We start from the raw sequence: 12,305 nt of genomic DNA, 5'->3' as shown, positions 1-12,305 counted from the left end.
CTTTCACCTTTCCACTACTTGCCCTCCAGTCTCCTGATCTCCCAGGTACTCTGCGACTGCAGGCGCTGCATATGAGGTTCGTCACAGTGACTGCTGTCCTGAAGGCATTTTCAATGGCCAGAGCCTCGTCCTCGTGCAGTCTTTGGGGCAACCCAGACGGCTCGTGGTTACAATGAGTAATATTAAATTACTCGACAATGAGTAATATTAAATTACTCATTGTTACTCGGAGCCGAGACTGTAAAACTAGCACTGCTCTCACTGTTTTACTCACTTTCGAGCGACGAGTGGCCAAACATCGAAAAAACATTATGGAGAAATTCTCCGCGGTCACAATTTAGTATCTAAATGCTGCATAAAGGTTTATCTTGAATCCTGTTCAGACCAAATGAAACGATTAGCCTCTTCTTCTGCTGCTGTGTTTCGTCTGTGTCGTTGGCCGGCTAAAAAGCAGAACTACCACTAGATTCTGGATGATTGCGGAACTGCAGGTTTTGTTGCATGTCAATGTGGGTGTTCGAACTAAATATCTTAAACTATGTTAAGGCCAAAAACACATTCACCTGGCTTTCAGGTTGTTTTTTGATTAGAAGAGGGGTTATTAAGCAGAGCAAATCAAATGAGCTCACCAGTGAGTTTATTAGTACTGGAAGAAGTACTCAGCTCATTTACTTATTATTATTTAAGTAAAAGTAGTACTACCACAATGTATAAATATTTCATTACAGGTAAACCTGCATTTAAAATTCTACAAAAGTATTATGAGCAAAAGTAAAAGTACTGATATATTATCATACATTACATTATTAGATTATTAATATTGATGAATCAATGCATAAGCACCATTTTACTGTTGTAGCTGCAAGGTGTAGCTAGTTTTCACTTTTTTAATGCTCTTTCCTTGGGGTTCAGGACCAATTCAATGAAGATAAATGTTGTTTATATGAAAACATATAAGAAGAGGGGAAATCCTTGTTGAATTCAGACATCAAATAATTTTAATGGTACACTCACTTGTGTAAATGGCAGCTCTTACATTGGAATCCTGGGCAGTACATTTATCATGACAACAGTGTAATACTTTTTGGCACCAACACGACTCTTCAGCAGAATAAGCAAAAAGTATATAATGTGCAATGTAAGTTCTTCGGAAGAAGCTAGCTCTGTATTCTTAGTATGGATATCATGGCAAGGGCTGCAAACAGACCAAGCCGGAGCCATCTGAAAAGTGAGGCGAGTGCGGAAGTCCCTTAAACCTTCATTCTATCGAACGGCCAGCAGGGGACGACTCCACTGATTGCAAAAAGAAGTTCCTTCTCACCTGATTTGCTACCTCAGTAAATAGTTTCATATTGAGTTTATGGTCTTAGTTGCTAGTTTCATGTCTTCTTCAATACAGCATTGTTCATTTAGTAAATGATGGTCCAATTTAGAGGAAAATAGACCATAAAGCAGAGTATGCTTTAGGGTGGGACTATCTTGTGATTGACAAGTTGCTACCATGGCAACCATGTAAATCATTCTAGAGTGACTCGTACTCACATCACAGTGTAAATTTATCAAGCGCAGGTAAAAAAGCTTATTTGGAGTTGGCCTCCTAATTTCCTCTGGTGAGTACATTTTGTTTTAAACTTGTTTTTTGCTAAACAAAATGATCATCATGGTTAGTATGATGTGAATTACAGATGCACCTAGCTAACCAAGCGACCTAGTTGCGCTGGTTGCAAAGAATCAACATGGCAGCGGCCAAACTGCCAAATTTGAGGCTTCAAAGCCGCTGTCCACAAACATAAAAAAAAATCCACTTGCACAGCTGTCCTTATTAAAACATCTGTTGTAAGTGTTTTAGACAGTTGTTAAATTATCTTAATGGTCACTTTGGAGGATGTAGTTTGTGGTGCTGTCGAACTGTATTGTATTGTACTTGAGTGCAGTTTCTGATATTTAGTTCACCCTCACTGATATAATATATGCGGTGAGCAAACAATTTGAAAAGACATTTCAATTCAACAGCATTACTAACTACAGCCTTTCAAAATTTAGTCAGCATCTCACTAAAATAGTTAAAGAGGTCAAATTCATTCATGACATTGGAAACCATTTAGTAGTTGTTCTCATATCACATCACAGTCTGCCCAGTTGTCATGGAAATTTTACTTGATGCCACTTTACTTATTCTTCATTAAAAGGTGAAGGCAAAATACAAACACAGGCAAATGTAAAAACATTAGGCTTTGCAAAAGAAAAAACATGAAAGTTGATATGAAATGTTATCACATTCTGCAGTCAGTGTAAAATATGCAAGTTAGACAGTTGGCTGAAGCTTACCATATGTGTTATGTGTTGGTTTCTCTCATAAAAAGAGTGATTATGAAGCACATTTAAATGGTTCATAGATGTAGGGAATTCAAGGCATAAAAACACACAAAAACCTGCACTGGCTAAAGAAAAAGTGCTATATGGACCACATAACATACAGTGTGTGCAAGAAAAGTCTGATTATGACCATTTCCTGCAAATGCAATATACAGTGGTCAATTGTGGTCAGTGTCACCAGTTGCTTTCTTCTAACCAGCTGACATGATTATTTCTTATTTTTAGCTCTTATCCTCTTGCATGGAATCAGATGGAACATCTGGGCCACCTCCTTTGGACACTAAAACTGGAGCAAAACCTTCTGCTGTTTTGTTGAGAATGCAGTAATCATTACAGTAACATGGTGGTGGACTATCATCAACAGGACTGTTTGGTAAACTGCACTCTGGGCTTTGAGTCATGTCATCACAACTGCAGCCAGAGTCTGCTTGGCTGATGTTGAAGAAATCTTTAGGTGGAGAGAAGACAACCTCTACTTCTCCAATGCCAACCCCCCAGACAGAGCAAGGGAGCTGAGTGTAAGAGGTGTTCCCTGGACAGACCATAGTTAAGGGCGGGGAGGCCTCATCTATCCTAGGTAAGCCAACATAAGAGGTTTGACACTGAGGAAATGCCAGTTGTGGTACTGAAGGGTTGTGGAAGTCCTGGTTCTCCTCTGGGTCCTTTGTAATGGGTTTCGTCACAACAATCATAGCATCGGTTGTCAAGATCTCCTCAGTTTTGTATGTTAGCAAACATTTGCCTTGAGGTGAAAGCCATTCCTGCAAATTCAGTAGCATGGAGATGCATTTGGTGTGATGTAGTTGCATGACTCTCTGTAGCACATTACACACATAACTTATGTGAAAACTAACTATTGCTGCATATATGTTATTCACCACTCGATACAACAGATCATTCAAGCTGATCTTTTTTGTTGGTCTGTTGGTTGGTTAACCACTTCAACTATAGAATTAATGTATGAAATTTGGTACACATGATTTTCATGATGATATTCCCCGAGTCATCATCTAGTGTCACCATAAGTTCTCACTTATCCTGTGAAAAATCTGAATATCTACTTGATGCAAATATAAAAAATAGAAATTTGAAACATTTGGATGGTCATACTGGCCCCCAGACAGTATTTTTGACAACAGTCCTACAGTAGTAGCTGATGGTATTGTTATAAAAACAGCAGATAAGAAGAAACTTGGCTAAGTTTCCTAAAATAAGACAAAAAGACAGAATGGACAAGAAGACATTGTATTATAACCTCACCTGGAGATTGCCTTCATGCTGGTGAAACAGAGGTTGGAAGAAAGGGGCTGGCGATGGTGTGTGGGACAAAGTTTTTATCTTCATTCTGTCATACAAATCATGAGCAGATTCAGACGATTAAGACAATCTTAAATTTCCCCTTTCACCAACATTTCAAAGTACAGATGATGATTACCTTGCAGTGGGACTGCACAATACAAACAGCAGGAGTCCAACAGCCACACACACTGGGCCCAGGGATTTAGTCAAAATGACTAATATATTTTCTTGTTCTGAGAAAACTGCATGAAATAATACAGATTTAGTGAGTCATACTACAGAGATGACATGATGAAGTACATTATATTAGGTTGTATGATGTCCATGAATTATTGGTATAATTCTAAGAAGGTGGTGATAAAAAATACAAAGGGGGAGGGGGGGTGGGGATTTGTTTAGACTCAACTCAAGTCAGCTCTATTTACTGAGCACATTTAAAAACAGCAAACGTTTACCAAAGTGCGAACAGATTAAATATAACACAGGAAATATCAAATAAAAACTCAGACATAGATGAGAGGATATAAGTATGTTTCTAAGCCATTCATACAATATACACTTGTTCTTGATGACACCGTGACACATAATATATTGAGAGTCAGATCAATCTCAATATTAATGAACGAACATCTAATTAAAAAAATATATTTTTCTGATGCACACAAAATTTTCTGTATGTGTAGCCAATCAGATGGCTCCTTCCGTTTCAGCCAATCGCGAAAGCATAGATTCATCATTTAATGTGATCACGTAGCATTAAATCCATAGACATATACATGATGCACAATATTTATTATATTTATTTTATATAGAAACACTATACATTTGTGAATCCTTCTGTGTGAATTAATTAATATTGAGACTGATCTGACTCCATAAATTCAGGGACAACTAGACCTCAAATGCTGCAAGACAGAAGAAAGCAGACTTTACACATTCATGTATATCAGAAGATTTCCATGTATCATTGACAGCCAGTGCCACGAAGGGTTTGTACTAAAGAAAAACTGGCACTTTACCTTCACCTGCCTCATTTTTCCAGCATGTCAGTGGACTCCATTTACTCCAATTTCCTTTATATTCATCTAGAATAGGTTTAGATCTCACTTTAATACAAGCTGTAGCACCTGGTTTGAGATTTGATCTTTCAATCGATAGCCACTTCTTATCGCAATTAAGATTCTGAGGAAAGGTTGAAACAATCAAACAAAATGATTATTGTTAGATCTTATTATAGCACAATGTGTTGTCCAAGTATGGCTATTTATGACAGTGGATCTTACTTGCTCAGGTCTTTGCGATGTTTGAAGTAATAGCTGGTATTTAAGTTTTCCGGAGAAGAACTTATGATCTTCATACCCACTTTTCCAAGTGATGTTGAACGTTTCTGGTGCTTTCTGGACCTCAGCTTTATCCGGGGGTGTCAGCTGAACTGATTGCAAACATGTATCAAATCATATTTACATATACGAAAAGCTTTTTAATATGTACAGTAAATTTTGCAAAGACATTACCTAATGTTTTTTGTTCAGTTTCTAACGTGATTAAGAAAGTACTGTACTTTGGAAATATCCTAATTTTAAAGGTGCAATGCAGACACATGCGTGCAAAGAAACACAAACATCACACATCACACACACAAACACAATTAGTATGACTTCAAATTAATTCATACTTACTGTTCTGTGATGGTTCAAAACTATCTATTTTCTTATGGCAGCCAGATTTTTGACAAAGATGTATTTCATAACAATCATAACTAGAAAAGTTCTTGATTTTACAGTCACAGCTGTAATTGTAATTCATCTTCACAAATGGACAGGAATAGGACTCCTCTCCACTAAAAATTAAAAAAACAAAAACATTTACAGAACATTATTATGTGTTTGTGCCACAATCACAAATGTTAATAATTAGTAAGTCATTTATTCATGTTATTCTAAGAGAGGAGGTGCAATTACTTTCTACAATTAATAAACTTCAGGCTGTAGGTGGTGTTAGACTGTCCCACAGGATTACCAGGGATGTTACAAGTAATTGTGTCCCGATAGTCACTCACACACGAATCAACTACAAAAGGAGGAAGAAGATTATTGTCACATACATTTTGACTCAGTTTATGATATTGCAACATTTTTTAAAAGTCAGGCTGTCCCATACATCACATTTCTCCTCAGGGTCACAAGATAAATCTGAGATAGTGAAATGATTAAAGGGGTAGGACAGAAGAAAAAATGAAGTTGTGCTACACAAATTTGTATGTAAAAAATTTTCTTCTTTTTTATGAAACATTGGATAAGTTTACGTTACGCATAAGTTTAAGTTAAGAGGGTAAATGTCTCTTTAGTAGAACTGCCAGAGGCGTAGCACACAATTCTGGACCCTGTACAAAGGCATTCTCTATGGGCCCTTCCCCTTATACATGTCTGTTCATTATAAACTTGTGTTTTTTTTAATGTAAAATCTTAATTTGTAAAGTAACCAGCAACTCCAACTGTCAGATAAATGTAGAATAAATGTATAAATGTGGAGTAAAAAGTACATTTATCTTAAACTTGTGTAATAGAATTATGATGTTACAAAACATGGAAATACATAAAATGGAAATACTCAAGCAAAATACCTCAAAAGTACAGTACTTGGTTACTTTACACCACTTGAGTCATCAAAATGTTACTTAAATGTTAAAGGTAATTACGTATGACAGATAGATAATATGAGATGTGAATGTGAATTCATATGAATAACTACTTGACATTTCTATAGTTTAACATTTAATTTGAACCTCCTACTGTGGTTGATGACTGGAATGTATGACAGCAAAGTTAGTGCACAATTAATCATCCAGAGATAATTTGATGATGTGACTAACAGGCCACAAGATGAGATATCCCCGAAGCTGCCTTATTAAATAAGTTCACACAGATTAAGTTCTGAGGACAACATCAGTGTGGCCAGACAAGTGAGCAGTACCTCTGATGGAGCTGGTCACTGCAAGGATGCTGGAGCACCAACACACCAAGAGGAGCTGCAGACACTTCATGTCTCTGTGGATATGAAACATTTCTTCTTACAGTCTCTTTCTTGAATGTCTTATTATATCTACTGATTCAGGAATACATACATTTATCATTACAGTCTACCCCAACATTTACAGGAATATATCTTTCTGTAATATACAGTATAAATATGAAAAATTCACAAATATACCTCAAGTTTACATTATTTGAAAAAGTAAAGAAAGATAATCAACAGTTGTCATGTGTGCTATGATAAGTAGTGGATAGAAAAGCTCTATTACCTCGGGGGCTGCCCTGCTGCTGTTGATGTCTCAGACAGTGAATGAGCGATGGAACTGAGGTTGAATTTATCACTGGTTGCATCACAGGAAGTTAAACCTTTTTTTTTTTCTTTTACCTTTGGTTTTGGGCACGTGCTTTTGATTTTTTTCATAGGTAAACAATTTAGGCTCTTTTAGACTGGAGGCAATTCTGTGTCTTTTCTATTTAATATCCATGTAGTATTACCCTTGTGATTACAGTTTTTCACAAGTGTATATCTATCTATCTATCTATATATATATATATATATATATTCTTTCATATATATATCCATTCTTTCAAAGAACATGTCGTCACTGGTTTCTTGATGATGTTGGCAAAGAATCCGGTCGAAAGATCCCATATTGTGTGTTCAGCTGGGAACTGGTGACAGTCAAGTGCAAAACATATGATTCATTATGTCTCATCAAATCATTCAGTGAGTCCTTATGCCTTGTACACAAGCATGTGTATTCACTTCTCCAGACAGCAGAAAGAAGTAAACATCCCAAAAATAATACCTCAACATAAAAACCCAACTCAACATTTACAACTACAATTAGAGGAAATAAAAGAAAAGCCACGCCGTATATCATCCCAATATTATCAAACAATATACAGTCCCCTCCAAATGTATTGGAACAGTAAGGCAAATTCCTTTGTTTTTGTTGTTCACTGAAGACATTTGGGTTTAAGATCAAAAGATGAGTATGAGACAAGAGTTCAGAATTTCAGCTCTCATTTCCTGGTATTCATATCTAGATGTGTTAAACAACTCAGGACATACCAACCTTTGTTTGAACCCATCCATTTGTCAAGTGAGCAAAACTATTGGAACATGTGACTGACAGATGTTTCTTGTTGCCCAGGTGTTGCCTTTTAGGCTGATTGTCCAAACATTAAATAGCTCTGCATGACTAGGCTAAGTTTTCATCCTTGGTTCAAACCTATAAAGACTGCATTTCCTGTTAAAGAGGATAAACCAACATGACGACCAGAGAGCTCGTCTATGGGAGAAAAGCAAGCCATTGTCAAGCTGAGAAAAGAAGGAACATCGACCAGAGCCATTGGACAAACATTGGGCATAGCAAGCACAACAATTTAAAATGTCCAGAAAAAGAAAGAAACTACTGGTGTACTGAGCAACAGATGTCAAGCGGGTCGGCCAAGGAAAACAACAGTAGTTGATGACAGAAATATCGTGAGAGCTGTGAAGAAAACCCCAAAAACATCAGTAAGTGACATCACCAACGACCTCCACAGTGCAGGGGTGAAGGTATCACAATCCACTGTTGGAAGAAGACTCAGAGAGCAGAAATATAGAGGCCACACCACAAGATGCAAACCATTCATCAGCAGGAAGAATCGCAAGGCCAGACTGAAATTTGCAAAGAAGTACAGAGATGAGCTGCAAAAGTCCTTGGAACACAATCTTATGGACTGATGAGACCAAGATTAATCAAGTGGATTAAGTGTGGAGAAAGAATGAAGAATGCAACAGTTTGATGATGTCGATGGGTCGCAGGCTTGAAGCAGTTATTGCAAGCAAGGGTTATGCCACCAAATATTAAATGTTATTTACTTTAAGATTAGTTGCTGTGGTCTAATACAAACTGTGATATGTCCTAAGTTGTTTAACACATCTAGATGTGAATACCAGGAAATAAAAGCTGAAATTCTGAACTCTTGTCTCATACTCATCTTTTGATCTTAAACCCAAATGTCTTCAGAGAACAACTAAAACAAAGGAATTTGCCTTAACGTTCCAGTACTTTTGGAGGGGACGGTACATACTGTCAGGGGCGGATTGGCCATTGGGAACATTCCTGAATGCTGGTCTTTTTCCGGCCAAACCGGCTGGTGTTGTTCAGTTTTTTATGTTTAATGGACCACGACCGAGCTGGCCGGTTGGCTGGTCAGCTGCAGGTGATGCAGAGAGACAGGGTGATAATGACCCCAGTCATGTTGATGAGGAGGAAGAGAAAGAACTGGAGATGTCAATGGAACCAGACAAAACAGTGACAGGTCCAGGGGCAGTGTGCAGGGCTGGGTAGACAATCATATTATGCATCGATAGAATTAGAAAATGGATTATATCTTGGTCTCGACTCGGACTCAACCGCATTTGTACTCAGTCTTGTCTCGGTCTCGGACTTTGAGGACTCAGGATTTTATTTCAAGACCAGTCAAGACCATAAATTGCTTTTGCATTGTTTGATTTATTTGTTAACATCCTAACTTTGATTGAATGTAAAGCTTATTGCTTCAAATGCAACCAGTTACGCTAATTAAAAATGTGTTTTTAGTGTTAACGGCTGTCAACTTAGAGATGTGACAGCAGAGAGTGGAGACTGAGTAACGCGCCTCCCCTTCTATGAAATATGTTGCTCTGTATAGCCATAAGCACATGGCACTTTACGTCAAGAGAGCTGAAAGATGCATGGACACAAACTTTCCTAAGATCATGTGTGTAATGACCAGTGCATAAAGTGGAAAAAATAGGTGCCAGTACACAACATTTCTTGCTGCAAGTTGGGTTTCAGAACATTTTCAACAAAAGCTTTCAAAAAGTAATGGAGACATTCTGATTCTGACCTGTCTCCAGCGTCCCCAGTGTGAATGACTTTTAGCACACGGCTGTTTGAAAGGCTTGAAAGAAAATGTCCCGGTACGCCAAAGGGTAAAATGTCGAGGTGTTGGTACTGGGGCGTTCCGGCCCACTTCAAGCACTGGTAATGACTGTATATCAAAAAACCATATGCAACGTCAGTAGAGTTTACATATAAAACAATAATTAATAATATAACACGCATATGCAAAATACATACAGTAACCATTATCTTTAGTCAGCAATTATATCTGCAGTAGCATTTCCCACTTTTAACTACGTTAAATCTACGAGTAAATACGGCAATACATAAGATTTACAAAACATAATTATAATGATAACATATAGCACTCACAATTACACCCTTTAACAGTACTCTGTACTTTTCAGAAACGTAAATACGGAACACACCACGACAAATATAATGTCTGCCACTCTTTCATCTACGATGCCGCGGTTAGCATTGCTAAAGCCTAATGTGGCAAGCTTACTCGTCGTCGCGTAAAGGTAATTAACTTCATTACTTCACAATGTGTGAACATACTGTGTTATAAAAACTCTTCTCGGCACATATACACATTCACATAACACTCGGGTTAAACATTAACACATATCATATGAAACTCATACCTGCTATGGCAACCAGCAGCGCTTGTAGAAGCAGCAGCCGGTAGCTCCTTCAAAACTTTGCTACACTTTTGTTTTTTATCTGTTGTTTTCCGGCTTTCTTGCAGAAACACGGGTTACCTTTGACATATGTACAGTCATTGGAAGATGAAGACGGGGTTTTTGTATTAAAGAGCAGCAGACCACGATCCACCCGGCCCAAACAACCGGACCAGGCGCTTGGATCGCTCAGAGGAGAGGAAAGAGAGCCAGGAGAGGAGCCATGCTGGCCCAGCTTGGATTTAATTCTGCTCCTAGAGATCCGGCCTGGACAAAATGGGACTCATACTGACCAGATAACAGAATTCAGAGACTGTTGTGCCCACATCGTTACAGAGACCTGCCCCATCAACATCCCGGATCAAGCACTTGGCCATGTTCCGAGCCTATGGTTCTGAGCTTTGAGCGCAAGACTCAGGCAAGATGAGAGGGAGTGGACTCTGTGTTCTACATCGATGATGCTTGGTGCTCAAACGCAGTCAAGATGGACTCTGTTTCCCAAATGTCAGACTGTTTATTGTGAAGATGAAACTTTCATGTTATCATCTCAGCCGTCTGTGTATGTCACTGTTGCTGCTGTGTTTCCCCTACATGATAATGAGGCTGTGAAATTTCCGGCGGGGGATATTGGCTGGTTTTTGAGGAAGTTCTGGCTGCTCCCGCCTCCCACATTAGAGGTCCCCGATTGGAGCGGCGCAACAACCCTAGGCTGGCCTGCTGCTGTGTCGGGGCAGATACCATTTCCCATGTAGTTTACCTCTGTGCTGGTCATTATACATAACCCTGTTAGTTGTGTCAGTGTGTTACTGAGAGTCGGTAACACATCCTGTTTTGAACTAAGTGTTGGTCTGCAGAATTGGGCCAGGGCGAAGCTTGTTACTGATATTGCTTACACCTGTTAGTAATTACCTGTTGAGTTACACTAGGTTTAGGGGTGCTGCGCTCCCTGTGTTTCAATTTTTAACGACGACTAGAGAGGTTTTTGTTTGTTCTTTTCGTGGTAGTTTAGTAATCCCTCATTTAGGGGGGATCTCTTATGGTTATATTTTGTTCTTTGTTTTACGCAGCACCCGCTTGCCCAATTTCTGTTTTGACTTTTGTTGTTACCTCTGTTTAATAAATCTTTCCACCCATACCAAAAAAATCTGGTCTCCCCTACCCCTTAGCGAGCGGGGACGTAACAATTTGGTTGCTGCTGTTTACATTCACCCAGATACAAATTCAAAAAATGTACTGTGGAATGTTTGGGGTGTATACATGTAGCTTATGTTTAACTGTATATACTGTTTTATTTTATTTTATATGTTACCATATATATTCAATATAGGCCTACACTTAATATGTTGTGTGTGTAGCATGAAGGAACTACAAATCATGTGTGTAATGACTGAAGGAAGGAAAGCGACGTGCACCGTAACATAGCTCAAGAGTTTTACATTCCCCCTGCTAGAGCCTGCTTGTAAGTACAACACTCTTGTTCACAGTTACTGCTGCTGGTATTGGAATGACATTTTGCACATGAAAAATAAGAAAACAGAAAAGTACTGTAACTACTGCAACTAACAATAACAACTTTAACCATAATATAGGCCTACCATTAATTGTTTCTCTACTGCTTGCTCTGACTTACTGGTAGGTAATACACATTACTCTTTGCTGTGACCTACTGGTAATACACATTATTCCATCTGTCACAGTTGCAGATCAAAAATGAATGATCAAATATGGAATAACGTTACATATTTGTTAAGAGTCAGCCAGAAAACCTAATGCTTTCAGAAAAAAATATTGTGTAATAAATCAATAATGATAACAGTGATATAATTATCCCCAATAACAATATAACAATATTACAACAATATAATGTTTAATAAATGTTTCAATTAATTAATTTGAATCATAAATTAATTAGCACGGTGTATCAATATATTTTGTTGAGGAAAAGGGACTGAATTATGATTTTACTTAAAGAGGTGGTATTATGCTTTTTGGCTTTTTCCCTCTTCTTTATTGAGTTATATATCTTTTTTGTGCAT

At 38.0% G+C, this 12,305-nt stretch overlaps 1 protein-coding gene across 2 annotated transcripts; it reads right to left on the bottom strand.

Moving 5' to 3' along the window:
• Positions 1 to 975: 975 nt before the first annotated feature.
• LOC119897118 lies at positions 976 to 10,002 on the bottom strand. 2 transcript variants are annotated; one of them, XM_038710694.1, is made up of 9 exons: positions 9,591 to 10,002; positions 6,649 to 6,722; positions 5,637 to 5,745; positions 5,355 to 5,515; positions 4,959 to 5,107; positions 4,695 to 4,857; positions 3,812 to 3,917; positions 3,637 to 3,721; positions 976 to 3,137 (listed from the first exon to the last, which is right to left on the bottom strand). In XM_038710694.1, the coding sequence occupies exons 1-9, from the start codon at positions 9,830 to 9,832 to the stop codon at positions 2,598 to 2,600; spliced, it is 1,629 nt and encodes a 542-aa protein (XP_038566622.1). In that variant the 5' UTR covers positions 9,833 to 10,002; the 3' UTR covers positions 976 to 2,597. The 2 variants fall into 2 exon arrangements, with proteins under 2 accessions (XP_038566622.1, XP_038566623.1); XM_038710695.1 differs by lacking the exon at positions 9,591 to 10,002 and adding an exon at positions 6,977 to 7,629.
• Between the last annotated feature and the right edge of the window lie 2,303 nt (positions 10,003 to 12,305).

Source organism: Micropterus salmoides, unplaced genomic scaffold (genome assembly GCF_014851395.1).
Source record: "Micropterus salmoides isolate LMB-PRFRI ecotype aquatic unplaced genomic scaffold, ASM1485139v1 Ms_hic_scaffold_11, whole genome shotgun sequence".
In the NCBI taxonomy this organism is placed as follows: Eukaryota; Metazoa; Chordata; class Actinopteri; order Centrarchiformes; family Centrarchidae; genus Micropterus; species Micropterus salmoides.
The sequence above is the reverse complement of the archived record's forward strand: the minus strand, read 5'-3'. Positions and strand labels throughout refer to the sequence as shown.